Source organism: Macaca fascicularis, chromosome 12, assembly GCF_037993035.2.
Source record: "Macaca fascicularis isolate 582-1 chromosome 12, T2T-MFA8v1.1".
Taxonomy (NCBI): domain Eukaryota; kingdom Metazoa; phylum Chordata; class Mammalia; order Primates; family Cercopithecidae; genus Macaca; species Macaca fascicularis.
Window position 1 is genome coordinate 53094968 of NC_088386.1, and position 12916 is coordinate 53107883.

A 12916-nucleotide genomic window follows, 5' to 3' on the forward strand; every position below is an offset into this window, starting at 1 on the left:
AAGAAAACATTGGGGAAAATCTCCAGGACATTGGTTTGTGCAAAAATTTCCTGAGTAATATCCCACAAGCACAGACACCCAAAGGAAACATGGACAAATGGGATCATATCAACTTAAAAAGCTTCTGCACAGTAAAGGATACAATCAACAAAGTGAAAAGACAATCCACAGAATGGGAGAAAATATTTGCAAACTACTTCTCTCATAAGGAATTAATATCCAGAATATATAAGGAGTTAAAACAACTCTGTAGGGAAAAAAATCTAATAATCCAATTTTTAAAAAGGGCAAAAGATTTGAGTAGTCATTTCTCAAAAGATGACATACAAATGGCAAACAGCACATGAAAAGGTGCTCAACATCACTGATCATCAAAGAAATGCAAATAAAAACTACAAAGATATCATCTCGCCCCAGTTAAAATGGCTTACATTCCAAAGACAGGCAATAATGAATGCTGGCAAGGATGTGGAGAAAAGGGAACACTTGGGGGGCGGAGCAAGATGGCCGAATAGGAACAGCTCCAGTCTCCAACTCCCAGCGCGAGCGACACAGAAGACCGGTGATTTCTGCATTTTCAACTGAGGTACTGGGTTCATCTCACTGGGGAGTGCCGGACGATCGGTGCTGGTCAGCTGCTGCAGCCCGACCAGCAAGAGCTGAAGCAGGGCAAGGCATTGCCTCACCTGGGAAGCACAAGGGGGAAGGGAATCCCTTTTCCTAGCCAGGGGAACTGAGACACACAACACCTGGAAAATCGGGTAACTCCCACCCCAATACTGCGCTTTAAGCAAACAGGCACACCAGGAGATCATATCCCACACCTGGCCGGGAGGTGATCCCACACCAGGAGATCATATCCCACAACCACGGAGCCTCCCTCATTGCTAGCACAGCAGTCTGTGATCTACCGGCAAGGCAGCAGCCAGGCTGGGGGAGGGGCGCCCGCCATTGCTGAGGCTTACCTAGGTAAACAAAGCTGCTGGGAAGCTCGAACTGGGTGGAGCTCACAGCAGCTCAAGGAAACCTGCCTGTCTCTGTAGACTCCACCTCTGGGGACAGGGCAATAACAAACACAGCCGAAACCTCTGCAGACGCAAACGACTCTGTCTGACAGCTTTGAAGAGAGCAGTGGATCTCCCAACACGGAGGTTGAGATCTGAGATGGGACAGACTCCCTGCTCAAGTGGGTCCCTGACCCCTGAGTAGCCTAACTGGGAGACATCCCCCACTAGGGGCAGTCTGACACCCCACACCTCACAGGGTGGAGTACACCCCTGAGAGGAAGCTTCCAAAGCAAGAATCAGACAGGTACACTCGCTGTTCAGAAATATTCTATCTTCTGCAGCCTCTGCTGCTGATACCCAGGCAAACAGGGTCTGGAGTGGACCTCAAGCAATCTCCAACAGACCTACAGCTGAGGGTCCTGACTGTTAGAAGGAAAACTATCAAACAGGAAGGACACCTACACCAAAACCCCATCAGTACATCACCATCATCAAAGACCAGAGGCAGATAAAAGCACAAAGATGGGGAAAAAGCAGGACAGAAAAGCTGGAAATTCAAAATATAAGAGCACATCTCCCCCAGGAAAGGAGCGCAGCTCATCGCCAGCAACGGATCAAAGCTGGACGGAGAATGACTTTGACGAGATGAGAGAAGAAGGCTTCAGTCCATCAAATTTCTCAGAGCTAAAGGAGGAATTACGTGCCCAGCGCAAAGAAACTAAAAATCTTGAAAAAAAAGTGGAAGAATTGATGGCTAGAGTAATTAATGCAGAGAAGGTCATAAACGAAATGAAAGAGATGAAAACCATGACACGAGAAATACGTGACAAATGCACAAGCTTCAGCAACCGACTCGATCAACTGGAAGAAAGAGTATCTGCGATTGAGGATCAAATGAATGAAATGAAGCGAGAAGAGAAACCAAAAGAAAAAAGAAGAAAAAGAAATGAACAAAGCCTGCAAGAAGTATGGGATTATGTAAAAAGACCAAATCTACGTCTGATTGGGGTGCCTGAAAGTGAGGGGGAAAATGGAACCAAGTTGGAAAACACTCTTCAGGATATCATCCAGGAGAACTTCCCCAACCTAGTAGGGCAGGCCAACATTCAAATCCAGGAAATACAGAGAACGCCACAAAGATATTCCTTGAGAAGAGCAACTCCAAGACACATAATTGCCAGATTCACCAAAGTTGAAATGAAGGAAAAAATCTTAAGGGCAGCCAGAGAGAAAGGTCGGGTTACCCACAAAGGGAAGCCCATCAGACTAACAGCAGATCTCTCGGCAGAAACTCTCCAAGCCAGAAGAGAGTGGGGGCCAATATTCAACATTCTTAAAGAAAAGAATTTTAAACCCAGAATTTCATATCCAGCCAAACTAAGTTTCATAAGTGAAGGAGAAATAAAATCCTTTACAGATAAGCAAATGCTTAGAGATTTTGTCACCACTAGGCCTGCCTTACAAGAGACCCTGAAGGAAGCACTAAACATGGAAAGGAACAACCGGTACCAGCCATTGCAAAAACATGCCAAAATGTAAAGACCATCGAGGCTAGGAAGAAACTGCATCAACTAACGAGCAAAATAACCAGTTAATATCATAATGGCAGGATCAAGTTCACACATAACAATCTTAACCTTAAATGTAAATGGACTAAATGCTCCAATTAAAAGACACAGACTGGCAAACTGGATAAAGAGTCAAGACCCATCAGTCTGCTGTATTCAGGAGACCCATCTCACACGCAGAGACATACATAGGCTCAAAATAAAGGGATGGAGGAAGATTTACCAAGCAAATGGAGAACAAAAAAAAGCAGGGGTTGCAATACTAGTCTCTGATAAAACAGACTTTAAACCATCAAAGATCAAAAGAGACAAAGAAGGCCATTACATAATGGTAAAGGGATCAATTCAACAGGAAGAGCTAACTAGCCTAAATATATATGCACCCAATACAGGAGCACCCAGATTCATCAAGCAAGTCCTTAGAGACTTACAAAGAGACTTAGACTCCCATACAATAATAATGGGAGACTTCAACACTCCACTGTCAACATTAGACAGATCAACGAGACAGAAAGTTAACAAGGATATCCAGGAATTGAACTCATCTCTGCAGCAAGCAGACCTAATAGACATCTATAGAACTCTCCACCCCAAATCAACAGAATATACATTCTTCTCAGCACCACATCGTACTTACTCCAAAATCGACCACGTAATTGGAAGTAAAGCACTCCTCAGCAAATGTACAAGAACAGAAATTATAACAAACTGTCTCTCAGACCACAGTGCAATCAAACTAGAACTCAGGACTAAGAAACTCAATCAAAACCGCTCAACTACATGGAAACTGAACAACCTGCTCCTGAATGACTACTGGGTACATAACGAAATGAAGGCAGAAATAAAGATGTTCTTTGAAACCAATGAGAACAAAGATACAACATACCAGAATCTCTGGGACACATTTAAAGCAGTGTGTAGAGGGAAATTTATAGCACTAAATGCCCACAAGAGAAAGCAGGAAAGATCTAAAATTGACACTCTAACATCGCAATTAAAAGAACTAGAGAAGCAAGAGCAAACACATTCGAAAGCTAGCAGAAGGCAAGAAATAACTAAGATCAGAGCAGAACTGAAGGAGATAGAGACACAAAAAACTCTCCAAAAAATCAATGAATCCAGGAGTTGGTTTTTTGAAAAGATCAACAAAATTGACAGACCACTAGCAAGACTAATAAAGAAGAAAAGAGAGAAGAATCAAATCGACGCAATTAAAAATGATAAAGGGGATATCACCACCGACCCCACAGAAATACAAACTACCATCAGAGAATACTATAAACACCTCTACGCAAATAAACTGGAGAATCTAGAAGAAATTGATAATTTCCTGGACACTTACACTCTTCCAAGACTAAACCAGGAAGAAGTTGAATCCCTGAATAGACCAATAGCAGGCTCCGAAATTGAGGCAATAATTAATAGCCTACCAACCAAAAAAAGTCCAGGACCAGATGGATTCACAGCTGAATTCTACCAGAGGTACAAGGAGGAGTTGGTACCATTCCTTCTGAAACTATTCCAATCAATAGAAAAAGAGGGAATCCTCCCTAACTCATTTTATGAGGCCAACATCATCCTGATACCAAAGCCTGGCAGAGACACAACAAAAAAAGAGAATTTTAGACCAATATCCCTGATGAACATCGATGCAAAAATCCTCAATAAAATACCGGCAAACCGGATTCAGCAACACATCAAAAAGCTTATCCACCATGATCAAGTGGGCTTCATCCCTGGGATGCAAGGCTGGTTCAACATTCGCAAATCAATAAACATAATCCAGCATATAAACAGAACCAAAGACAAGAACCACATGATCATCTCAATTGATGCAGAAAAGGCTTTTGACAAAATTCAACAGCCCTTCATGCTAAAAACGCTCAATAAATTCGGTATTGATGGAATGTACCTCAAAATAATAAGAGCTATTTATGACAAACCCACAGCCAATATCATACTGAATGGGCAAAAACTGGAAAAATTCCCTTTGAAAACTAGCACAAGACAGGGATGCCCTCTCTCACCACTCCTATTCAACATAGTGTTGGAAGTTCTGGCTAGGGCAATCAGGCAAGAGAAAGAAATCAAGGGTATTCAGTTAGGAAAAGAAGAAGTCAAATTGTCCCTGTTTGCAGATGACATGATTGTATATTTAGAAAACCCCATTGTCTCAGCCCAAAATCTCCTTAAGCTGATAAGCAACTTCAGCAAAGTCTCAGGATACAAAATTAATGTGCAAAAATCACAAGCATTCTTATACACCAGTAACAGACAAACAGAGAGCCAAATCAGGAATGAACTTCCATTCACAATTGCTTCAAAGAGAATCAAATACCTAGGAATCCAACTTACAAGGGATGTAAAGGACCTCTTCAAGGAGAACTACAAACCACTGCTCAGTGAAATAAAAGAGGACACAAACAAATGGAAGAACATACCATGCTCATGGATAGGAAGAATCAATATCGTGAAAATGGCCATACTGCCCAAGGTAATTTATAGATTCAATGCCATCCCCATCAAGCTACCAATGACTTTCTTCACAGAATTGGAAAAAACTGCTTTAAAGTTCATATGGAACCAAAAAAGAGCCCGCATCTCCAAGACAATCCTAAGTCAAAAGAACGAAGCTGGAGGCATCACGCTACCTGACTTCAAACTATACTACAAGGCTACAGTAACCAAAACAGCATGGTACTGGTACCAAAACAGAGATATAGACCAATGGAACAGAACAGAGTCCTCAGAAATAATACCACACATCTACAGCCATCTGATCTTTGACAAACCTGAGAGAAACAAGAAATGGGGAAAGGATTCCCTATTTAATAAATGGTGCTGGGAAAATTGGCTAGCCATAAGTAGAAAGCTGAAACTGGATCCTTTCCTTACTCCTTATACGAAAATTAATTCAAGATGGATTAGAGACTTAAATGTTAGACCTAATACCATAAAAATCCCAGAGGAAATCCTAGGTAGTACCATTCAGGACATAGGCATGGGCAAAGACTTCACGTCTAAAACACCAAAAGCAACGGCAGCAAAAGCCAAAATTGACAAATGGGATCTCATTAAACTAAAGAGCTTCTGCACAGCAAAAGAAACTACCATCAGAGTGAACAGGCAACCTACAGAATGGGAGAAAATTTTTGCAATCTACTCATCTGACAAAGGGCTAATATCCAGAACCTACAAAGAACTCAAACAAGTTTACAAGAAAAAAACAAACAACCCCATCAAAAAGTGGGCAAAGGATATGAACAGACAGTTCTCAAAAGAAGACATACATACAGCCAACAGACACATGAAAAAATGCTCATCATCACGGCCATCAGAGAAATGCAAATCAAAACCACAATGAGATACCATCTCACACCAGTTAGAATGGCGATCATTAAAAAGTCAGGAAACAACAGGTGCTGGAGAGGATGTGGAGAAATAGGAACACTTTTACACTGTTGGTGGGATTGTAAACTAGTTCAACCATTATGGAAAACAGTATGGCAATTCCTCAAGGATCTAGAACTAGATGTACCATATGACCCAGCCATCCCATTACTGGGTATATACCCAAAGGATTATAAATTATGCTGCTATAAAGACACATGCACACGTATGTTTATTGCAGCACTATTCACAATAGCAAAGACTTGGAATCAACCCAAATGTCCATCAGTGACAGATTGGATTAAGAAAATGTGGCAGATATACACCATGGAATACTATGCAGCCATCAAAAACGATGAGTTTGCGTCCTTTGTAGGGACATGGATGCAGCTGGAAACCATCATTCTTAGCAAACTATCACAAGAACAGAAAACCAAACACCGCATGTTCTCACTCATAGGTGGGAACTGAACAATGAGATCACTTGGACTCAGGAAGGGGAACATCACACACAGGGGCCTATCGTGGGGAGGGGGGAGGGGGGAGGGATTGCATTGGGAGTTATACCTGATGTAAATGATGAGTTGATGGGTGCAGCACACCAACATGGCACAAGTATACATATGTAACAAACCTGCACGTTATGCACATGTACCCTACAACTTAAAGTATAATAATAATAAATAAATAAATAAATAAAAAGAAAAGGGAACACTTGTACACTGTTGGCAGGATTGTAAATTAGTACAAACACTAAGAAGAACCCTTTGGAGGTTCCTCAGAAAATTAAAACTTGAGCTACCATATGATCCAGCAATCCCACTGATGGATATAACCCAAAAGAAAGAAAATCAGTATATGGAAGAGATCTGCACTTCCATGTTTATTGCAGCACTGTTTACAATAGCCAAGATTTGGAAGCAACCTGAGTGTCCATCAACAGATGAATGCATAATGAAAATGTGGTACATATACACAATGGAGAACTATTCAGCCATAAAAAGAATGAGATCCAGTCATTTGCAACAACATGGATGGAAGTGGAGATCATTATGTTAACTGAAATAAGCCAAGAACAGAACGATAAGCATCACCTGTTCTCACTTACTTGTGGGATCTTAAAATCAAGAAAATTAGACTCATGGTCAGAGAGTAGAAGAACTGTTATCAGAGGCTGGGAAGGGTAGCAGGGGGTTGGCATGGAGGTGGGGACGGTTAATGGTACAAAAATAAAGAAAAAATGAATAGGACCTGCTACTTGATAGCACAATATGGTGGCTATAGTCAGTAATAACTTAATCGCATATTTTAAAATAAAGCATGTAATTGGATTGTTTGTAAGTCAAAGGATAAAATGTTTGAGGGGATGGATACCCTATTTTCCATGACGTGCTTATTTCACACTGCATGCCTGTATCAAAATATGTCATGTACCCCATACATATATGTATCTACGATGTACCCACAAAATTTTTTAAAATAATTTAAAATTGTTTAATGATAAGGTATAATACATAGTACACTCCTTATGCTTAGAATTTTTCCTTTGTTTTGTTCTGTTTACGAATTATACTTGAAAATTCTCTTGTTCTATTATTTATTAAAATAAACTCTTCATATACATGTTGACATAATCTGTTTGAGCTTTGTAATGATCCACGCCTGCAGTTGTCCATTTAGAGGACACTACAGATCTCAAATTGAAGATAACATTAATCATTTGGTAGCCACATTTACAGGTCAAGACTAAGCTAGAGCAGGAACTAAACAGCTTCAGGATGATATTTATGTATCCAAGCCCCTTCCCCCAAAAACATGTCATTGCTCTCTTAGAAACATGCTCTAAAACTTCAAACTACATTGGAGTAACAGGTCCCATAGGGCTCAGCAGCCTCCCTATTCCTGCCTCTATCCAATCTCCTCTCCTCTTAACCTTATTTATGGCAAGAGATGCAAGTACTGCCAAGAAAAGTACAACAAAGTGGGTCTTGGCCATTGCCTGAAAGCATTTCCCCTAAAAGAGAAACATGAAAGTTTATTCAAAAGGAAACTACTCCAAAACTGCATCTGAAAATAACCAGTTTCAAAATACAGCAAACTTGGGAAAAACCAACTGCTTTCATGCAACAATCAAGGGAATCAAGAGTTATTCTTGTTTTTTTCACCCATATTTTCATGTCTAGATACTCATGTAGGATTAGGAAAAGCTAGGCAGCCTTTCAGGTTCACACAGAAGAGACATATCCTGTGCAAAGAGTTGGGAGTGACACATCCAGAGACGCATATGAAGACAGTAACAGAGCTAGAACAGGAGAGGTTTTTTAGAGATGAGGGCTAGAAAATAGGTCTTCACTTCTCTTTTTAATAAAAGAGCCAGAAATACATGCATCAGCAACAGTTTATCTCACAACAGGATTTCATTTATGTTGGTTTGCAAGATAAAAGTACAGAACACCCAGTTAAATTGGAATTAAACAGCAATTAATTTTTAATATATTTGTGTTCCATGTCATACTTGTGACACACTTACACTAAAGAGGTATTCATTGTTTATCTCAAATTCAATCTAACAAGGTATTCTCTGCCTTATTTGCTAAGTCTGTGGCTCTATTTAATGCGTCTTTGAAAAGTTATCGGTAAATGCCCTTGGCTCTCAATTTTTTATCATCAGTCCAGATTTATCCCCTGAACTTCAGACCCAGAAAACCAGCTGCTTACTTGACATCTCCATTTCAGCATCTTAGAGGTATTTTAAACTCAACATATCCAAAACAGAGCTCCTGTATCTGTCACCACCAACCCTTCTCTCCCCACACCAGCTTTTCCTGCAGTCTGTCCCACCCCAATTAAGGGTCCATTCTTCCATTGCTTGGGTAAGTCATCCTTAGCTACTCACTTTCACAGCTCAAAGTCCTTTATTTTTTGTATGAGTTTACCAATTCAGAGGAAATCTCTAATCATAGCTTCTCCTGGGCCAGAGATGTCTTCCTTGGAACCAGGGAGCCTCTTGCCACACCTGTGTCAATCAACCAATAAATGACTATGCTTAAAGAAGGGCAAAGGTGGCAACATCTTTTGCATTTATAAACTCAGTCAGCCCTGAGCTTTCACTTTCACTTCCAGCAACACTGTGGAAAACTCTTAGTGGAAACTGCTAACTATTGTTTGCGGTGGTGGTGCAGGGGTGCAGGGGGATGGGGGGATGAATTTCATTACTTGAAACCTTCACTCTCATCCTGGTTATTAAAAGGAGATACTTATTCCATTTTTAGAGTAACAACATACAGCTTTCTGGACTATAATGCTTTCTGGACCAGAGGACAAAGGAGTTTCAAGAAATTAGAAGAGAATGCACAATATGTAAATCCATGAAACATCTAAATCATAGCTTCAAAGTAGAGAACTCCAGGACATTTTCTGCCACTTCTTTTTTGGGTACACATGATGAATGTTGTGAAGCCATGTCAGGTCTCTCTTATCAGACATCAAGGCATCCAGTACCTACATAATCAGAGCAACTCAGAGCAGCCTGATTTTTTCGTTTCTTTTGTTTTTAGAGATGGTGCCTCACTGTCACCCAGGCTGGAGTGTAGTGGTGCGATCATGGCTCACTGCAATCTTGAACTCCTCATCTCAAGCAATCCTCCTGTCTCAGCCTCCCAAGCAGCTAGGACCACAGGTGTGTGCCACCAGACCTGGCTAGTTGTTCTTAAATTTTTTGTAGAGATGGCGTCTCACTGTGTTGCCTAAGCTGGTCTTGAACTTGCTGGCCTCAAGCAATCCTCATGCCTTGACCTCCCAAAGTACTGGGATTAGAGGCGTGAGCTACTGCACCTGGCTAGCCTGATTTTTTTTAATTCCAGTCTAGACCAATAAATAGTTTTTCTAAGTCTCCACCAGCTGTTATCTTCTGAGATTCTCAAAAAGGAGCAATGGACATCCCTAAGGTGACAACAATGTGGGGAATGAGCAACCAAAGTAAAAAAGGTTTCCTGGTTTATCATGTGTTCAGATATTTAAAGTTCTAGGCCTGCTCTGCAGAGTCAAATGAAAGGTGGTGCCTTCTGTCACACCGTTTCACTAACTATGTCATTACATCAAGAACGACTTCTCATGTAACATTCCAACAATGGCAAGTACATGTCATAAATGGCCAATATGATTAACAGTGTAATTTGTAGAAGTGACCAGGTAAAAATACAGTTGGCTAAGCATGTGATAAAACAAATTGAAAAAATGAAAAGCAAAACAAAACTACCTTGAATCTTTCTACCAATAGCCAGAGATTTTTATAAAGTTAAGAATAAATAGTGTAAGTAGCAATATACATTGTTAATGTGGGACACAGAGGGGTAAAAATTTCTTAAGAAGATTTGAAAATGATTGCACCTGACATAGAAAAGGTTTTTGTAGAAGTTCAACTTCAATAAATACGTCTCTACTATATTATTCCATATCATGCATTTTCCTTAGACTTCAAATTTTAAGTGAGCGACTTTGAATGGATTATCTTTTTTTATTTTTTGCATATTTCAATGTCAAAAGTTTCCACGCCTTTTCAAGAACATGAGGCATGTTGCTATGCTCAAGGTCTCTGAAATTTTCTAAAGATTCTGGATATACAACAAAATATACCCTTGAAGCTACATTAAAAAAAAAATTGAATCTGTTTTTAAAATGTGTGCAGCCAAGTTATCAGCTCCTCCAAATAAATAGAGTTGTACAGACAGCCTGCAGAGGCAGTTTCACCCCATCAAAACTGTGATATCTTAAAGACTTTTCTATGTAAATTCTATTAAATTGTCAAGAGCACTTTCAGTATCCCAAGTTAGCAGAGTTTTCAGCCATTTTTTAAAGACTTTCCCATAGTTGGTTTTCTCCCACTTATAAATTTATTAACTCTAAACGCAAATATTTCACTTTATCCCATTATCTTTCTGACAGTCTTGGGCTGTTTTCCTAAAAGATAACTGAAATGCTTTAATCCTCAGATTTTGTCAATAATCAAATTTGTATTTGAATATTGTATTTAGTGATTCTCTCAGGCCATCTGAAACACTGAAATCTGTACATGACAGCAATCACATCATTCAAATCATTCTGTTGCACATGTCACTAAGAGGAAAACGACCCACCATGAATATAGCTATTAATGTCAAACAGATTGTCATCTGGGAAAACAAAATGCATCAAAATCAGCTTCGGACAAAACACAGCTCTATGGGAAAACACCATATTTTTATGTGCAAATGACTTCAATGTCTGATAGAAATTTTAAAAGAATGAGTTAGCAAAGAATCTGTTCCTCCTCTGCATAATCCAGGACAATGTAATGAAAACAGTTTTCTAGGTAAAGGGCTTTTAGTCACAGCATATTATGATTTTATCAAAGATGCATTTGCCCCACTTTCTAGTAAACATTATAAAGAAACGTCTGGCTTCTAGATTGGGTAGAGGGCTCTATTTAGCCTATCAAGGCACAGACCTGTTATAAACTCTGGGGCGCTTGCCAGAATTTTTTTCCCCAGGAACTCTGAGTAAAGATCGTACCTCGAAAGCAATGTGCGTTGCAAACCACACAGATTCAAGCTCCCACTCTCGCCTCCATAGCTTGGCATCTGCGGCTTTTGGGGTATTCCCCGCCTCCTAAAACTCAGACTAAATCACCACCTCCCACCACCACCATGCCACCATCCTTCAGCAGCTCTCAGGGGCTTAGCACAGAGCGCGTCCGACGCACACCTGCAGCCCTCCCGGTCCCTGCAGGGTGAACCCAGCTCCCAGCCATGCGCGCACCCACAAACGCTCTCCTATTTTCTCCGCTGCAAACTGCCCACAAATTAGTCACCCACCTCACCCCTACTACTTATTCCCCCACGTCCCTGCCGCCTTTTCCCTCTTCCGGTGGCTTCGTCCCCAACACACCTGTCTACCCCTACGGCTGCCAGACGTCAGGTGCCCACGCTGCACCCTATCCCGCGCCCCCTCAATCCGACTGGCTCTTCCCGGTCCGCCCCGAAGGTCAGTTTGCTCGGAGTACCCGCTGTCCCCCCCCCCCCGTGCCCACTCGCAGACCTCCCCCCAGCTCCCACCGTCGCGGACGCCGGGAGAGAAACCAACAACGTACCTGCCGAGAGCTCGGCGGCCGCGGCGAGCAGCAGGAGAGCCTGGCGGAGCGCTGAGCGGAGCGCCCGGGTCATCGCCACCAGGCGGCCGCGCCGGGGCTGCGAGGCCCCAGAGCAGAGCGAGGCAGCTGGGGCAGCACGGCCCGCTTTGAAGTTCCCGGGCCGCGGGAGGGGAGCGCGGCACCGACACCCTTTTGAAGTGCGCGGTTGGCTCTAGTCAGTGTGGGCGCCCCCCTCCCCGGCTGCCCCCATCCCACGCCCCCCGCGGCTGGCGGTGCGCGGCGCTCCTGCCACTGGCCCCGCAGCCGGGCGGGGAGGGGGTGGTGGGGCGAGCGGCAGAGCCCGCCCCTGCCGCGCCTCCGCCCCCTGCGCCCTCTCGCAGCCGCCCGGGCCTGCTGCTGCAGGGCAGGCGGGCAAAGGCGGCCCTGTACCCAGCGGTGAGAGCCCAGAGCTGGGGCGAAGAAAGAGGGGAGGTGGGGAAGCGTCGCGGAACCTCCGGGACTAGATACTCCGGAAGGGGGCTCCGCACGAGAGGGAAAGCCCCACTGAGACTTTAGGGAAACTTCAACTACGCGGCGATTGCACCCTGGTGATCCGCTCTATAGCCTCCCGCAGAAGAGCCAGCCCCCTAGCTCTCCTGACGTTTATTGTCCAGGGTCCTTAAGTCCAACCAGGCTGCGCTGTGAGAGCCCCGCGGGCTTTCTACTCGCTTGTCCCACCACTACGTCCTAGCCGTTTGCGCCTCTGGGGAAGGGCGCCCTCTCTGTTCATCCCTGGAAATGACCAGTTGTCCGACTGCCTTCTGGACCTATAAGCTTTGGTTTAA

The 12916-nt window shown here is 42.8% G+C and overlaps 1 protein-coding gene across 2 annotated transcripts in view; it reads right to left on the reverse strand.

Annotated features, from left to right (window-relative positions):
• Positions 1–12385, reverse strand: part of ACVR1C (activin A receptor type 1C) — a 99753-nt gene extending 87368 nt beyond the window's left edge. For both annotated transcript variants that reach the window (XM_005573230.5, XM_005573224.5), the window contains exon 1: positions 12093–12385. In XM_005573230.5, the coding sequence (XP_005573287.3) occupies positions 12093–12165 (73 nt within the window). In that variant the 5' untranslated portion in view covers positions 12166–12385. The remainder of the gene's footprint in view (positions 1–12092) is intronic.
• Positions 12386–12916: the final 531 nt, after the last annotated feature.